Here is a 16,848-nt window from a genome sequence, read left to right as displayed (position 1 = left end):
TGTGGAAATGGAAGGAAAAAAAAACCAAACACGAAAATAAAAGGTCGAAATGAGCTGCCTGTCTCCAGCCCACAGGTTTACCCTGTCCCCTCACAGGCATGAGAACTGCCAAGCGCTGCTCGCTCATGGCCACGGTGAGCTTCCCCCCCACAATGGGGGCGCGTGTAAAAAGGGGAGAAACACGCCAAGTCGGCCGAGCCCTGTGGCCGGGACTGGCGAGGGGCCCCATCCCCGAGGCGAGCTGAGGGGCTGGACATAGCGCCTCCGCCTGCGCGCGCACGGCGAGCGGGCGGGCGGGGTAATGGCGGCGCTGACGGCAGGGGAGGGGAGGCGGGAGCGGGAGGGGAGGGCCGTGGCCGCCCTGCGCCATCTCCCCGCGCCGCGGCCCGGCGGAGGGAGGGGAAAGGTGCTGCTTCCGCTGCGGCCGGGCGGGCCCGGGTGGAGAGGGGCGGTGCGGAGGGGCCTCTCCTCAGCCTCGGCCCGGCGTGGGGGCTCGTGGCTCCCTCAGGAAGCACCGAGGTCGGCGGGGGGAAGCGGGGCTCGGAGGTCCCCCCATTGTACCCGGAGGCAGCGAGGGAGGGCACAGCATAGCACGTCACGGCGGGCCGGGCGCGGGGGCGGCTGGCTCCATGCGTGCGATCACTGTGAAACCATGAAACCCTGTTAAATGGCAGCGCGTTCATGCTGGGGGAGGCTGGGCCGGGCCGGGCCGGTGCTGTGGGGCAGATAAATTTCCCCTCCCACTTAGGGGTGCAAGGTTTGACCATTGTTCCTGCTTCTGACGAGGGGTTGGACTAGATGATCTCTAAAGGTCCCTTCCAACCCTACCATTCTATGATTCTATGATTGTTCCTGCACAGACACACACCTCTGAATGCTTTTGTGCTTTGAAACCAACCCTGGGTATTCTAAATGAAGGAAGGGATTTGGGCTTTTTCTAGCCTGTGGTCAGTGATTTTAATCTAATGTTATTTTACCATTATTGTTGCTCTGCTCACAGGGATGGAAGCGAGTCCCATCGTGACGTCCAAGCAGCGAGAGGAGGTGGTACACGGGGTCCCGACGGAGGTGGTTTGCACGGCGTTCTCCAACTCCATCCTTGTGGTCGTCACACAGTATGGCAAGATGGGAACAATTGTCTACTTGGACCCCAACACAGTTGGTGATGATGTGGGCAGGCCCACGCTTACCACAAAGGTGCTGCTGGGCAAGGATGAGGTGAGAGCGGATCTACAGTGCACAGGCAGCAAGGATAAGGGGAAAATGTAGTAGGCAGGGCTGTGCAAGCTGCCAGGGAGTTGATGAATCACAGCAGTTAAGCTGTGTTTGCAGAGTGGTAGGATTCATTTAAAAATCTGAGGAAAAAGAGGTTCACCAGAAAAGTATGTGTGCTCATCTGCACCTTGGCATAACAGAAGTTTTAACTAACCATGCGTGGTTTAGGGAGCTGTTATTTTGTGTCTGACAGGACATGGATTGCTTTGCTGTGTTACGGAAGGTTTGATAAAGCTCCTGTTGATTTAAGGCTGCGAGATCAAACATGTGGCCTTTGATAACCTTTTCTGGGTTTCTGTTCTAGTGAGTTTGTTTTCCTTTTCAAGTCCCTTTTCTCACCCCCCGCCCCCCACCCAAACTGTGCCAGCCCTATAATGGACTTTAGTTGCCCTCTCTCCAGTGTGCCTGCCAGCACCTTCCCTTGATAAAGTTTAATCTGTTTTGCTTTGGCAAAATGAGTTTTTATCGACCATTTCACAAAGCTGGAGAGAAAGCACAAGAAAACCTATTTCACAAAGCATCAACTAGTCAAGCATTAGAACAGAAAGTTACAGAGCTACAAGATTATGAGGCTTTCCATCAGGGTTGGAGCTAGCAAACATTACTTGCTAACCGTAACTGGAAAAACTCTAGCAACACAAGTTCCTGATTCTATTCATGGCTTCACCTTCTGGAGTTCATGTTCTTCAGCAGTAGCTTTCCTTCTCTGGATGGGAGATGCTCTGTTTTCCCTGGCCTGATATCTGCTAACTCTGACCACCTCCGCCCCCATGCTCACTTTGTGTTTTACTTGGAAATGGGAAGTGCCTTTGTTTACTTTGTAACATATTTTTAAATCATTTTATCAGCTTAATCAACCTAAACTTTGAGAGAAGGCTTTCACCAATATGCTGCCTTCCTGCTTATCACCATTAACATCCCCGCTTGGGACGATACAAACTCCCAAACCACATTGGTAGCTAAAGTGAAGCAGACTCATCCGTCTGTTAAATGCATAACTGTGGGTGTAAATATAACTGTGGCAAGCTGGATGTTCTCTTTAAAAGAAACCTCATTAAGAAGATTGTATTCCTTTTCCTCCCTCCTCCAGCCTCACTACTCAGCTCTGGTTTTCATTATCCTGTTAAATAAAAACCAACGTGTCTTTTACACATGGCGTGCAAAGACTGTGTCTGTAACACCATTTTGGGGTCAAAAATAAAAGGGTGGGTTTTTTTCCAGAGCTCGTGAGCAGAACATCCCTTCTTCAGCCACAAGTTTTTTAAAAGCAAATGGTACTTGGAGACTTCCTCAGAAATCTGGCTGTGATGGAGAGGCATTTTGATCCCTGGCTTTTCATGTCTTTTGATAGTTTGGGTGGGAGGATTAGCACAGGGGAAAATGCTCTGTACTGACTTTCCAAGTTTTCCAAATGGGTGCAGAACTCAATTGCAGCACAGTTCTAGTGTGGTTGCTTCAGGGAGGTTTGGGTGGCTGTCACTCCTGCGTCCGAGTCTGGGGTCACCAGGTTCTCAATGTGCTCTGTGTTGTTGCAGGACTCACCTAACTCCTGTGGGAGGGCTCTGCAGGGCTCACACCTGTACACCTTTGCTTTTTCAGCCCCTTGTTCATGTTTGCGCCAAAAACCTGGTGGCGTTTGTCTCTCAGGAAGCTGGGAACAAACCCGTTCTCCTTGCCATGGCTTTGAAGGACAAGACGGTGGAAGGAATACAAGCTCTACGGGAAGTGATCCGGAGTTGCCAAGTGTGGTGAAGTTGTGCCATCTGGATTCAAGGAAATGATCTTGAGTCCATGACTCATCGCCACTTATTTAAAAGGACAAGAAATGAAAATGATGGAATGCCTTTGTGCTGGTTTTGGATGGACTGAGGAATTTCATGAATTCTTCTCTGCTGTGTAGAACATTTGTGGGTTTTGTTGCTGTGACAGGTTTGCAGGCTGGATCGTCAGCGGTGAGACGGGAACGATTGTCTCCACATACAAGAGAAGAAGTATTTTTATCACCTTGGGTGGGATGTATATTTAGGAGCCAGCATGGCTCTGTGTCAGTGTCCTGAGCAGTGACATGCCAGCTCTGTAGTTACACTGTACCGCAAAGGGGCAACACCCAGTGCAGAGTCAATAAAAGAAACGTTGACGAATATAATTTTACCTGTTTTCTTTTCTGCTCTATGAAAATCGCTTCAGTTGGAATAAAGTCAGTAGCAAACCAACAGCAATTGCATAACAGGAAAGATTTTTAAGGAAATGAGTCCTATGGGGCTGCTTTTGTCCTTTAGGTCAGTCCCTGATGTAGTCTGAATCCATTTTCCACTTTCACTCTGATTTGGAAGACAGGCAAATGAGTGTGTTCCGCAGATTTTATGAAAGTTGGTGTCAGGGTGGAAGGCAGGAGCCCAAACTAAACAAAACAGCTGCTGATGGATTTCATGGTACCAGCACATTGAAGGGGCAGCATGGGCAGAGCTTGGGCCACCTGCCCTGAGCTGCCCCTCTGAAAGTGCCTGTCATGGGACAGAAGGGTTTGGGAGGGTCACACAGGGACGTTTCTCCCAATTTGGTTGAAAAAGAAGTGTTTGATGAAGTCAAATGAGTTAATGCAATGCTTAATAGCCAAACTTTTGCCATTTGCTTGGAAAGCACATTTCTTCCTACCTCTTCTTGTAACAAGTAACACCACGTAGTAAATTTTTAAGTGAGCTGCTACACACTTGTGACTGTGAACTTGACTGAGCAGGCAGAGGCCAGAGCTTGGATTCTGGGTGGGAAAACCTTGCGTTAAGACCCATCAACACCAGCAGGATTGGCACAGAGCCTCTGCCTGCCTCACGTAGGTCCAGTTGCTGGGTCATTTCTGTTGCTAGAAAAACCCCCTAAGAGGAGAAAAGCAGAAAATGCATTTCAAAAGGCCCTTTTTCTCTGACATGAGGGTTATTTACAGTATTTAAGGCATTATGAGAAATGAAACTTATTTTTTTAAAGTACATCCAAACACTGCAGGCTTGCAGCTGCCCTTGACAAGAAATTTCATCTAAAAATAATTCTCCAAACCTTGCTTCCAAGAATCATAGATTTGCATCTGTCAGAACTCCACATTTTCCCTCCTTTATGCTTCTCTTTTTTTTTTTTTTTGTCTAGGAGGGCTGAGAGAGCTGTGTGCCATTTGTTAATGTCAATTCTGCTTTGCTAGCAGGGATTCTTTCCTGACACAAAATTCAGTGTTATTTCCCAAATCCTGGTGCTCTTATGGTGCCTGTAGCTCCAGCAGCTTGTGGAAACCATAAATTGATCAGGAAATTGAATCCAAGTCACATCTTCCATTGCAGCCATATGGCGGGATACCACCACTATGCCCTGAAGACCTGAGTGTTGCTGCCTAAAGTGAAGTTAACCACCTTGATTTCCTGGTTCTGTGTGCCAGCAGGTCTGCACAGGTACAGAAAGCACATGGAGCTCTCTCCTGTTTGATGCTCAGAGCCAGGTCAGACTTATCTTGTTGCCCTTCCTCAGGCAATAAATTAGACCATGAGTAGTTGGTCCTTCAACTTTGCCCCTTTCTGCTCTACAGTAAATCAGAGCTTCAGGCCTGCCCCCAAAAGCATCCACCAGGCTGCCAGTACCACCAGCTGCCAGCCTTTTAGTCATTGCTCTCCTCCAGGTCAGGATTAATTCCCAGTTGCGAGCAAACCCAGGTAGAGCTCTCACTCACAGCCGTGGGACAGCAGCGGTGTGGCTTTCCATCCGTGTTTGCTTTCTGGGTGTGGGTGACGAGCACGGCCGACTGGAAAGGTAAGTTCAGTACATTTTCTTGAGGAGGTGAAGCCCGACCTGCTGCTCCAGCTGCCGTGGGCACGGTGAGGGTGCCGGGGTGCTGACAGGGCCCGCTGCCAGCAGGCGGGCAGGGCTGGGAGGGTGCCCGGAGGAGGAGTCTGCTGCGGGTGCAGGTGGAGGAGGGCGCAGGGGATATGGAAGCAGGTACAAGGCAGCCAGACCCGCTCCCGGAGGAGCCCCGTAGGGTGAGTAAGGCCCTGGGGGAGTTCCCAGCAGCTGGGGGCAACCCAGCAGAGGCTGTCTCAGCCTTTGGTCCTGAGCACCGTGGGAGCTGCTGGGAGGGCAGAGCCTGCTGCCTCGGACGTGAGTCACCTGCTCCTCCGCGGGCGGGCGTTAAGGAGGGCTTGATGCTGCGCGGCATTAGGAGTTTGTAGCTCTGCGCTATGGGTCCTTCCGTCTGGGCAGCCTGGACGTGGTATGCAGAAGCTGCTCGGATAAATAACCCCCAGGCTTTATCTGAAAGCAATCGGGAGGAAAGGCGTGTCTCCTGCGCTGTCGGGGCTGAGCCAGGACACTCCCCTCCCCGGGATGGGGGTCTGGGATCCCCCCCCCCGCTCCCCGGGGCACACAGCCAGCACCGCGGAGGCACTGCTGAGGGGCATGGGGCTCGCTCATCCTTTCTGACTGCCTCACGGGGTGGGGTTTGTCCCGGGTGTTTTGGGACACTAGGAGGGATGTGAGCTGGGAGTTTGAGCTCTGGCAGTCTGCAGGTGAAAGGGAATCCCCATTGAAGTGAAAAGCCCGGTTTGCAGATGGCCTGCCTGCACACAGGGTTTCACTGCTCAGTTTACGTTCCTCTCAATGCTCACTTAACATCTCTAATATCCAAGGGAGCGAGCATAACAGGTAGACACTGCATGGCAGGTACCTGCAAAGTGTCTGAAAACAGCCAGACTGGATGCGGCAGAGGCACCGTCCCATCGAGGAGCTGAATTTTGCAGCTAATGTTCTCCCTGTCTCCCCACCACCTTAGTTTTGGAAGGAAATGGGCCTCTAACTGCGTTGAATTGCCCGGCTACCTTGCACAGCCGGGATCTAATTACCTCCGAGCTGGGAGCTTTGTCTCCCAGCCGCACCAAGGCTTTTGTTTTTAATGACTTGCTCCACCACGTTCAGAGTGTGACAACGTGAGGGAGCCTGCCAGGACCAGTTGCTGGTGCCACCGTGCTCATACCAGCATGGCTGAGAAAGCTAACAGGAGTTGGGATGGCCTGGGCCAAGCATCTGTGGCACAGCGCTGGGGCGAAACCAGAATGGGTGGGTGTAGCGATGAGCGCAGCTCCCCGCCGTGCCCTGGGAAGTGAGCTGGGTCACGGCGTTGCCCATCTTGCGGCTCTGCCGGAGGCAAAGCGTGAGCAAACGCAGCCGTACGGCCCAGCCAGCTGCAGGGCAGCCCTCAAAAAGAGCCAGGAGTGATGGGCAACGGGGCACAGCCGAGCTCTCGCCTCCCTCCCCAAGCCACGAGCAATCTCCCTCCTCCTGTTAATGTTTACAAGGCAGGTCCGCCGGCGGCGCGGTCTGTCCAAAGACCACATCCCTCCCCGGCTCTCCCCAGGGATCCTTCTTCCTGCTGGCCAGGGCAGGGTCCCGGGACGGTCGCAGGGAGGAAAAACCTGTCTCCCCGCACCTCCGTAACAGTGTCGGCCCAGCTGTGGCTCCGGCCGTGTCCCGGCGGCTCCGTCCCACTCGCGGGCGCAGGTACGCGGGGTGAGCTCCTGGGACGCAGCCAGCACGCAGCCGCCCCGGGCATCTCCGCTTACAGGCGGCTCCTGCCAGGCGAGGGCGGGGGGGCGGGGGGGAGGTATTTTTAGGGCTGTTGATCTGACACCAGCCGAGTTTCCTCTCCTGTGAGGTTGGGGTTCGGGGAGAGGGCAGGAGAAGAAGCTGCAGGACAAGCCCTTGCTTTGGCTTCTTTGCTATGTTTAATGGGAGCGAGGTCACTCTTAGCTGGGGCAGGTATTTTCATGCCCCTCACCAGTTCACGCTGACAGTTTTACCCCCAGGTAATAGTTACCTGGCAGCTAAAATCTTTGATTATTAACAGTGCACCGAGAAGCATCTATATTGTTAGAACTCTGCTCTCAGGTTGTTTTATGCATCTATATTGTCAGAGCTCTGCTCACATGTTGGTTTATGCATTTATATTGTTAGAGCTCTGCTTGCAGGTTGGTTTCTGTTTTGTTCTTTTTTTAAACCATTATTGTTATACTTGGGGAAAAAGCAGCTTTCCATAGATTAGCAGAAAGAGGCCAAACGGGGCAGTTTATGCATCTGTTGGCCTTGAGATACGAAGCTGCCCTATAAATAAAAGCATATTATTAGGTTGGTGGTTGCTGTCTGGAGCCACAGCGTACACACAGTGCCCATGTGCCGCAGCCACCCTCTGCACCAGGAATGCTACATGCCTGGGGGCCACCAGCCTCTGAGGGGACAGACCAGCAAGGAGATGCTGCAGCCCTTCAGCATCCCCAAAGGGTAGCAGCTCTCCTTGCTCTGCCTATGGCACAGCAGGCCTGCTACCTTGTGCTTCATTTGAGTGCAGGAGGGACCACTTCAGGTCTCAGGATTGGCATTGCCAGCATATCGAGACCTCCATGATCTCAAAATGGCTGAGGCTGGTCAAACAAGCTGGGTGATGCTAAAACTTTGGCTTCCTGGGCAGCCTTGGGGTTTGCCCCCAGTAGGCTACATGTGACAAAAGAAGACAAATTTGGGGGGGACTATAGGGATCCTAGTGTTTTCTGCACTCCCAATGAAGAGGACATCAGTGTCCTGATGGCTCTTTGGAAAGTGACTCATTATTATCACTGGTGAGGGATGAGTTTAACCCTTAAGTCTCTCAGTTCATGATGGAAAAGGGTCTTGAGCCACAAGTGTGAACTCATGAGGCACAAGTATAGGTAGGTCTTTCCCTTTCAAGCGAGATAGCGACCTTAGAGAAAACAAGAAGGAGCAAGACTGAGAAGGAGAAGAATATCTGGGGGGGGGGGGGGGTGGGGGGGCTGGGGGGGGGGGGGGGGGCTGGGACACGGGGCCTGTGTACACCTCCTCAAAGAAAACAGTCTATTTTGAAGGATGTTTGCATTTTCCTGCTGGGAGAAACAGACTCAACCATGGTGAACAGGCAAGTTTGAGTAAGGGACACACTGGAAAAAGCCTGGGGAGGACATAAGCCTCACAGAAGGTTTGTCCGTCCTGTGTGGGCTGGGAAATCTGCTGGGACCTTCCCCTTCACCAGCTTCATCCTGCTTTCCTGTGCCTCTTCCTCCCTGCAGATGAGTAATGCTACACGTGCCTTGCCCTCTCCTACCATGCCTGGCACCCTGGGGCCCAGCACGGTGGCCAGGCTGTCCTCAGCCCTGCCATCCCCAGCCCTTGCCCTGCTCACAGCTGCCCACAACGACTCCCAGGACAGCCAGCAGCTTTTCCTGACCACAACAGCAGCACAGGTCATCTCTGGCATCTTTGTGTGGTCAGCACTCATCGTCACCTTCCACCAGGTACGGGCTGGAGCAGAGACAAGGCTCAGCGCTGGTGTTGGAGCAAGGGCAAAACTATTGATTTCCCCCATGTTCATTGCAAAAATCACTCAGCTTCAGGTAAATATTTCCTCCTGTTGCTGCCTGGAGGGGATATCTCTGCTGCTGGGAGCCTGGTGCCGACAGCTCAGGAGAGTGGACTTTGCCCACACGCTGCCCAGGTGGCTGGCAGAGCCAGGAGAGGCTGCAGGGCATCGACACTGCTCAGAGGCAACACCCAGCAGAGTTCCTTGTCTGGAAGCCTGGAGTCTGTGCCTTTGGGGCAGACACCACGGGCTGCCTTGAAACATACTGCCAGCAGGCATGGCTTTGGGTGCTATACAGATCTGTGCTTCCAAAGGCAGCCCTGCAGAAAGCTGGTGCAAAATTTCGATGTGTTTTTTGTGGAAGGGATTGCCTTGGGGACTCGGATGGAGCCAGACTCACATGTCTGTTCACCACAGTGTCTCTGTGATGGAAAGACAAGGGTGCTTTCACCCCCAGGAGGAGGGCTGACATGAGACAAGCCTCCTGTAGCCCTACAGGCTTGGGCTACCTCTGGTTCCCATCCTGAACAGCGGTAGCCACAGCCCTGCATGCTGCGTGCTTTGCAGATCTACATGCACCTGAGGAATTACAGCGTGCCCAAGGAGCAGCGCTACATCATCCGCATCCTCTTCATCGTGCCCGTCTATGCCTTTGACTCCTGGCTCAGCCTCCTCCTACTCGGCAGCCACCACTACTTCGACTCGGTGCGTGACTGCTATGAAGGTGAGTACAGCCTTTCCTTGGCAGGGGGGCTGAAGGCAAAGCAGGGCTCTCAGCTCACCAATCTCTATCTCTGGAGCATCCTGGATTGCACAAAATGGCAAATCTCCATCTCTTTCACTTCCCACTCCCCCTTCCTCCATGCAGAGGTTTTCCCCTTCATTCTCTGTTGGCAGCAGGGAGGGGAAGCCCCACAGCCAGACAGGAGCTGGTGCTTTTCCATGCCTGCCTGCAAGCTCAGAGGAACCCCATGTTCTTGTGGAAATATGTTTTTTTGTCTGCCTTAGGGGTAGAAATGCAGCTTCTCTAAAGCAGAAGGCAGATGTACCAAAGAAATTGGGCAGTTGGGGTGTTTAGAGGTGCAGAGGAATCTCATCAGGCTGAAGTTACTCTTCCACCTTGTTCCTCTCTCCTGGGAAACAGAGAGGTGTGGGCTTGTGTATTTAGGTTTGGAGTGTGTGAAAAATAAGTGATGGGGATGTTAAAAAAACCTGTTCAGGACCCGCTTCTTGCTGGCCAGCAGCTGCTTGTGCTTCCCCTTGGCAATCTGGGGAGGCTTCCATGCATTGGCTGTGAGGTGCACACACGGGCTGTGTGCGCACGGAGGAGCTGCTCCCTCTGCAACACACCCTGCATGCACCGCCTGGTGTCTGGCTGTGCTTGGTAATCAGCTGGGTTTGAGCTGCTGGTCCTCTCTCCAGTGTCCCAAATCCTGATGCAGTGCAAAGAGGGATGAGAAAACACCTGAGAAGGAAGGAATGGGAAATGTAACAACCCCCTCCTGGATCTCTGTCAGCCCTGCTGATCGTGTCTGCCTTTGCCTTGGCAGCTTTTGTGATTTACAGCTTCCTGAGCCTGTGCTTCGAGTACCTGGGAGGGGAGAGCACCATCATGACAGAGATCCGAGGGAAGCCCATTGCGTAAGTCTCTCAGCCCTTGGCTTTCTTTGGCCCTCCACCTGCTTTCCTCAGCCAGCAGCCCAAACAGCATCTCCTCGGCTTCTGCTTCCAGGTCCAGCTGCTTTTATGGGACCTGTTGCCTTCAGGGCATGTCCTACTCCATCGGGTTCCTGCGCTTCTGCAAGCAGGTGGGTACCCGATGGGCACATCATCTCTGCTCCCCTCCAAGGGCTCTCTGGGCAGCAGGTACCTTCCCTGCTGAGAGAGCTCTGCTTCCTGGTTCTCCAGAAATGCTGTCTTTGGGTTTTGTTTTTCCTCTGAGGAAGGCAGCTCACCGGCACCTGGCCAGCAGCAGGGCACCGGCGCTGCTGTCCTTGCTTCTGACTCACTGCTGAGTCAGGGTCTCCTCCCACTGCAGAGCCGCGATTGCCGGCTCTGACCAGTCCTCGGTTAGCCGGGACGGCTCTAACTCTCCGGGGCTGCGCCGCGGGCTGAATCCTGGCACCGGGCTGTCCCCAAGCCAGCCGGCCCCTCCCCTGTCTGTCAGGAGCTGCGTTTTGGGAGCCCTGCTCCCTCTCATCTGCTGACCTTGAGCTGCGCTGTGCTGGTCTCTCCTGTGAAGGAGAAATACTCCTTGTGTCTGTCCGGGGAGCAGAGGGGCTGGCTTGTGGGGAGGGGCTGGGGGTGGAAGGAGCTGCAGGGAGGGCAGAGGGCCATCCCCTGCTGCCCAGGGTGCCCTGTGTCTCTCCCCTGTGCAGGCTACGCTGCAGTTCTGCATCGTGAAACCTCTCATGGCGATCGTCACCATCATCCTGCAGGCGTTTGGGAAGTACCACGATGGGGACTTCAAGTGAGGATGCTGGGTTGGGCTGGGGAAGGTGAAGGGGACAGGGTGGGTCTCTGCTCTGTCACAAGGGACAGCATGTCCTGCTAGGCCTCTCTGGGGAACTGCTGTGGGGGTAGCAAGAGCACAGGGAGCCCAAAGCACCTGGGAACAGAGACTCACTGCCCTTCAAATGACAACGGGACCTAACTGCCGTGGGCCGTAATAGAATAGGGCTCATCAACACAGAAAAAGCCAAGAGCAGCCCGTGCCCCGCTCCTTTCCTCCTGCCTTACCTTGCTCAGCTGGGCTGGGCTGTCCTCTGTGACAATGTTGTGCACTTCTCTCCCCATCTCCTCCTTCCTTGCCTGCAGCTGCACTTGCTTCACTTCTCACAGCCCAGGACAGCACGTCTCTCTCTCTTTTCCCACAGTGTCCGCAGCGGATACCTCTATATCACCATCATCTACAACTTCTCTGTCAGCCTGGCACTTTATGCCCTCTTCCTCTTCTACTTTGCCACCATGGACCTGCTGCGCCCGTTTAAGCCGGTCCTCAAGTTCCTCACCATCAAGGCAGTCATCTTCCTCTCCTTCTGGCAAGGTGGGTCCTACCACAGATGCCCAACGCTTCTCCTCTCACAGCCCCACCTGACCCAGGGATGCAGGACCAGAGCTGATCCCTCTCCCTTCCCCTGCACAGGGACTCTGCTGGCAGTCCTGGAGAAATGTGGGGTGATCCCTGAAGTTCAGATCATTGACGGGAAGGAGGTGGGTGCTGGGACAGTGGCTGCTGGCTACCAGAACTTCATTATCTGCATAGAGATGTTCTTTGCTTCCATTGCCCTGCGCTACGCATTCACCTGTCAGGTGTACAGAGAGAAGAAAGAAAACTCAACAGGTAACTCTTCCTCTTTTCTTCTGTCCTTTACTGGTGATTAAAGAAAGAGGAGACCCCTCCTTAAAGCATCATCAATGAGATGCTAAAAACCACCAGAGGAATTTCCTTCTTATGTGCTCTATGAGTTCCTTCTCCTCCTTCCCTCGTGATACCCATGAGCCATACCAAGTGGGCAGGGTGTGGATGGGCAGAATGAGGGGATTTTGGTATGAGGCCATGAACTGCCAGAGAGGACTCGCCCTTTTTCAAACACAGAGCTGAGGTTGCCTTCCTTCTTGGCACTCATCACCACAAGCCCACAATAAGCCTCTGATTTTTAATGTCTAAAGAAAAGTGTCACTCCAGTCTCTTGGAGCTCTTATTGATGATTTGATATCCCACCACCCTCTGCTCTTCCTGTTTTCCAGCCAACCTTGCCCCGATGCAGAGCATCTCAAGCGGGCTGAAGGAGACCATAAGCCCCCAGGACATCGTGCAGGATGCAATTCACAACTTCTCGCCCACCTACCAGCAGTACACCCAGCAGTCCATGCAAGAGGCAGAATGCAAGGCGCCGGGGCAGAACGGGCACGTGGCCTCCAAGTCAGATGGACTGAGCAGCAGGAAGAGCAAAAACATTGAGAAGAGAGTGCTGATCCTGTCGGATGAGGAGCTGTAGGAGACATGGGAAGGGACAGTGACACCACCAGAGAGGTTTAACCCCGTGCAAATGGGAGCTGTCACAAGCCTGAGACACCCTGGTAGTACCAAGAAGCCAGGAACTCTACACAAAAAGACAGCCTCTCGAGGGGAAGATGCAAGAACTCAAGGAAAGGTTAAACCAAATAGTGCCAGCTTCTGCTGTCCCATCTCCACTGGTGTTAAGGATGGGGCTGGCTTTGCTCCTGCCACTGAGCAGCCCTGTTCTGCACTCTGGGCTTCGCTGTCCCACCACTGGTGTCTTGATGCTGCCTCCCTATCCACACTGGGGGATGCCAGGCAGGGAGGGGAGCCAGGCTGCAGGACAGACCAGCCACCCTCACCCTCCTCTTACCTCCAAGCAGTGCTGAAGCCTGAAAGAAATGCTTTTCTCAGCATGGTACTGCTCTAGTTTCTCCCAGTTTGGGTAAAAAAATGATCTCCAAGGGCCCCTTGGAGAAAAGCAGCCCAGGAAGGTGACTTCACTTCACCTCAAAACCCGGTAACGGGTCAAAGACGTCATTCCTTATTTTTACATCTTTTCCCCTCTCCTTCTCCCAAAAAAGCCTACCGAGTTGTGCCGAAGACCTTTACCAGGGAGGAAGAGTAAGTCATCCTCTTCTCCCTCCAGATGCGGATGCAGCTGTGTGAGTGACTCCCCGGGGAGCCGCAGCGGACCTCACTCAGGGGTAACCCGCGGGCTCTAAAGCCCTCTGCAGCTGCATTTCTGAGAGCAGCAGCAACAGAAGCACTTGTTTATGTCTAAACTGACTTATCTCTGAATAGATCAGAAGTTAAAAGGGATTCCAGCTTCCTTATCAGAGTCTTTATTAGGGAACCAGACCGTGACTGATGGTGGTAGGAATGCGCTTACTGGGAACTGTGTGTCCCTCCTAACCCTCCCGTTACTTACCACCCTGGGCTTTGCCCCACCTGTGGAAAGGCAGGAACCTGCATTGAGGCTTCTCCCCAGATCAGTGATGGAGAGCATGCATCCTTCTGTTAAACTTCCTCTCTTTTTTCCCCCCAAGTTTTAGTCCAATTTCTATTCCCTTGTTGATCAGATGATCCCTGGGAACTCCCTCAGGCTCTGGCCAGGCTGTTGCCTGGAGGTGGGAGCTGGGGGGGGGGGTGAAAGGATGAGGGCAAGCCTACAGGCTCAGATTTGCTGTTGCATGGCAAACAAACGGCTGGGTGAGGCTCAGAGCCTTCTCACACACAGCTCCTAGCGTTTGGTTTGTCTTCCCCTGCTCTTAAGCTGCAAAATGTAAATCACAACAACAAGTTATTTTATTTATGATTTCTTTTTCTAATAAACAGCAATTTCTACCGTGAAGTGTGCAAGTGTTTTCACTTAGCTCAGCAAGCAGAGCCCACAATCTGCCTCTTGCTGCTCTAATGCTGATGCTCTCAAGCTCAGCGTCCTCCCTGCCACTCGATGCTGGCCCAGCAGAAATACCTGCACACACAGCATCCTGCACATTTTGGCATTCCCATGAGATTTATGCTCATCTTTTTCACTCCACAAAGAGTCTGTGTCTCCCCTGCTTCCCTTCCTTACACTGCACCTCTTCCAACCTTCGCCTAAGCTGCAGATGCAGCAGCCCAGAGCCCAGACTCCGGCACTGACAACCCCAATTTGTTATTACTGGAGAAATGTTATGCTGCTGGAAGCCTGGACTCAGGCTACAGCTATCAGCCTTGTGAATCCCTGTCGTCCAAAGCACAGCTCTCATACCTGCTTTGCTCATTCCTGCGATGAGATCCATGAGCAAGAGCCACAAGCTCTGCGCATCCTGGGATCTATCCAGCCAGCCTGTGCATCCTCCTGCCCATGATGCACAACCTCAGTGTTCAGGACCAAGGCTGCTTGGCTTTGTAGCCCAGCCCAAAGTGGGAACATCTCAGCTGAACATCTTGGTCTCCTGCAGGCATCTGGGAGAGGGCTGGCCGCAGCTGCAGGAGCAGAGGCTGCTGGGGCTCCTGGGGCGAGGACAGCCTGCCAAGGTGATGATGGCACATCTGTTGGCGCTCCTGGATGCTGAGATAAAGACTTACACAAGAACGCAGCAAGAAAAGTAGTCGTACTTCATTACACAAATGATTGACTCCGGTGCATAATGGGTTGCATTCATTGCTCTTGCCAGCAGGTGCAATTCCCACTGCAGACAATAACATTTGCCTATTTATGTCAAGCCCTGATTACTGTATTCTATGTAAAACAGGTCTTTCTTGCAAGCAATACAAGGAGAGGGGGGAGGCAGATCAGCTGTGACTCATCCAAGTCAACAGTGTGATACCAGCCTGAAGGAGCCGTGCGGGGCTGGACACCAGCTGGCTGCTGTGCCCTGCAACAGCAGGCAATGCTCCCCACTCCAGCAGCCACGGGCTTGGCCTCCTGGTTGTCCTTTTTCTTGGAGAAAGGCAGCTGCTCACAGCTCAGGCTGGGCACAGTCACGGTCCTTAAACCATTACACTGTCAAAATGCATCCCTAGAGAACAGAAATACCAACTATGTTACAGGCTGAAGGTGCTTCACCGCAGATATGGCCCTGTGCTCCTCTGCTAACGTGTCTCTTCCACCTCTCCACCAAGGACACAGGGAGAGCTGGCAGTGAGCACATGGGTGACCTACCCAGGAGCCAAGCTGTGCCTGGAGCCAAGCCAGCAGCCAGCCTGGGAGGAAAAGGCTTTTCTCTCTGCCAGCAGCAGGCTCAGAGGGTCGGCAGATTTGATTTCAAGTTGTCATTCGTCCTCAAGCTTTCCCCAAGGACAAGGGTGAGCTGTGGATGGCTGTTCTCCTGGTGCTTTTTTGGGTTTGGGTCAGGCAGGTTTAGGAGCTGCTCATGTGGGGAAGGCAGCCTGCCCTCACACCCGCCAGCACCAGGGCCTGCCACGCTTGCAATGAGGGAGGGGCAAGAAGGTGACCGCCAGCACCACAGCACCGTGGGCGCTCTCGCACATGGCTGCTTGTCTCACAGCATCCAGAGGCTGACACACTTTATTCAGCTGCTAGCACTTATCAGTGAGCCCCTGGGCCCAGCTGCTGACAGGCAGCAGACTGCCAGATCTGCACTGGAGAGCAGGATTTGTGCTTTTGCAGCCCTGGTCCCAGAGACTCTTCTCTCGCCAGCTCTAGGACTTTCTTCTCCCCTACACCTGGTGAAAGTTGTTTCCTCTCACTGCTGAGCCTCCACCTGGCAGACTCCCGCTGCCCTTTTTCTCCCAAACTAATGCTCCTCTTCTATCCCCGATAGACTGGCCCACCTCCCTCACTTCTCCTCTCCACTGTCACCAGCTCTTTGCTGCCATCTCTCCAGACAGGAGCCGAAGCAGCTGATGATTATTTTCTTGCTCAGCACATTGACTGCAATCTCCCGTCCTCAGCTTCAGTCACATCCTGCTCAGCCAACCCTGCCTGTCCTCACCTCCGGCACCTAATGACCATCCATTACCTGCTGACACACAAAGCCTTCTTCAGTCCTTCTGGACCCTTGGCCCAGCCTCTAATTCCAACTCAGGCCAACGCACCCATCTACCTCCAACCTATTGCCTCAACCTGGCACAGGCCAAGTGTTTTCCTCCTTCAGCTGTCCCCTAAAGAAAATTGACCATTTGGAACGGGGGATCAAAGCTAATATGGGCCCAAGGAGCTCACTGACATAAGGTAGCACCTCTTTGAAGGCTAAACAGGGAATAAGAGAAAGATGAAATATTGATGTAAGGGGGTAAAGCAGTTTATGCACAGGCAGTCGCAGAGGAAAGCCGTGAAGGGACACTTTACAACTCAAAGGAGAAGTGAGGGTCTGTCTCCAGCACTGTCTCAGCATGAGGTCTCCAAGCCAAGCATGGCCTGGTGCAGCCAGCTCTGCATCACCATGGCAGGTGCCTGCTGAGGCAGCGGTCCCTGCCCCTGCCACCGCCAATGAACACTGATGACACAAAACAGCGCAGGCTGGGTTAGAACAGATACACTGTCTGAGTACAGGATCTACTGCACCAGCAGCTCAGACAAGAGCTGGCCCTTGAGCCTGTTCCACAGACACCAAGGAAGGAGCACAGCAAGGCTGGCCCGGGGGCAATCTCACTGCATGGGGCTGGGGCAGATGCTTGCAAAAGCCTTCACAGGCCTTGCGCTCAGCTTGGCCCGGCCTGC

At 53.4% G+C, this 16,848-nt stretch overlaps 2 protein-coding genes across 4 annotated transcripts; both read left to right on the top strand.

Moving 5' to 3' along the window:
- The first annotated feature begins 399 nt into the window (after window positions 1-399).
- On the top strand, window positions 400-3,427 carry PSMG3 (proteasome assembly chaperone 3). 2 transcript variants are annotated; one of them, XM_061992796.1, is made up of 3 exons: window positions 400-519; window positions 1,001-1,218; window positions 2,875-3,426. In XM_061992796.1, exons 2-3 carry the CDS (start codon window positions 1,003-1,005, stop codon window positions 3,025-3,027), a joined length of 369 nt encoding a protein of 122 aa, XP_061848780.1. In that variant the 5' UTR covers window positions 400-519; window positions 1,001-1,002; the 3' UTR covers window positions 3,028-3,426. The 2 variants fall into 2 exon arrangements, with proteins under 2 accessions (XP_061848780.1, XP_061848779.1); XM_061992795.1 differs by lacking the exon at window positions 400-519 and adding an exon at window positions 526-757 and having other exon boundaries at window positions 2,875-3,427.
- Window positions 3,428-5,227: 1,800 nt separating this feature from the next.
- TMEM184A (transmembrane protein 184A) lies at window positions 5,228-14,028 on the top strand. Of its 2 annotated transcripts, none has more exons than XM_061993999.1 (9): window positions 5,228-5,291; window positions 8,382-8,606; window positions 9,239-9,395; window positions 10,222-10,312; window positions 10,404-10,479; window positions 11,050-11,141; window positions 11,548-11,717; window positions 11,817-12,014; window positions 12,422-14,028. In XM_061993999.1, exons 1-9 carry the CDS (start codon window positions 5,241-5,243, stop codon window positions 12,670-12,672), a joined length of 1,311 nt encoding a protein of 436 aa, XP_061849983.1. In that variant the 5' UTR covers window positions 5,228-5,240; the 3' UTR covers window positions 12,673-14,028. The 2 variants fall into 2 exon arrangements, with proteins under 2 accessions (XP_061849983.1, XP_061849984.1); XM_061994000.1 differs by lacking the exon at window positions 5,228-5,291 and adding an exon at window positions 6,713-6,804.
- Window positions 14,029-16,848: the final 2,820 nt, after the last annotated feature.

This window comes from Colius striatus, chromosome 3 (assembly GCF_028858725.1).
Source record: "Colius striatus isolate bColStr4 chromosome 3, bColStr4.1.hap1, whole genome shotgun sequence".
In the NCBI taxonomy this organism is placed as follows: Eukaryota; Metazoa; Chordata; class Aves; order Coliiformes; family Coliidae; genus Colius; species Colius striatus.
The sequence above is the reverse complement of the archived record's forward strand: the minus strand, read 5'-3'. Positions and strand labels throughout refer to the sequence as shown.

What these genes read in the sequence shown, in the direction of transcription:
- PSMG3 (XM_061992795.1), top strand. Translation starts at nt 682, where the DNA reads ATGCTGGGGGAGGCTGGGCCGGGCCGGGCCGGTGCTGTGGGGCAGATA. An exon ending in CTCCCACTTAGGGGTGCAAG is followed by an intron (nt 758 to 1,000) that starts GTTTGACCATTG and finishes CTCTGCTCACAG; the next exon opens with GGATGGAAGCGAGTCCCATC. An exon ending in TGCTGCTGGGCAAGGATGAG is followed by an intron (nt 1,219 to 2,874) that starts GTGAGAGCGGAT and finishes TTGCTTTTTCAG; the next exon opens with CCCCTTGTTCATGTTTGCGC.
- TMEM184A (XM_061993999.1), top strand. Translation starts at nt 5,241, where the DNA reads ATGGAAGCAGGTACAAGGCAGCCAGACCCGCTCCCGGAGGAGCCCCGT. An exon ending in TCCCGGAGGAGCCCCGTAGG is followed by an intron (nt 5,292 to 8,381) that starts GTGAGTAAGGCC and finishes TCCTCCCTGCAG; the next exon opens with ATGAGTAATGCTACACGTGC. An exon ending in GAAGAAAGAAAACTCAACAG is followed by an intron (nt 12,015 to 12,421) that starts GTAACTCTTCCT and finishes CCTGTTTTCCAG; the next exon opens with CCAACCTTGCCCCGATGCAG.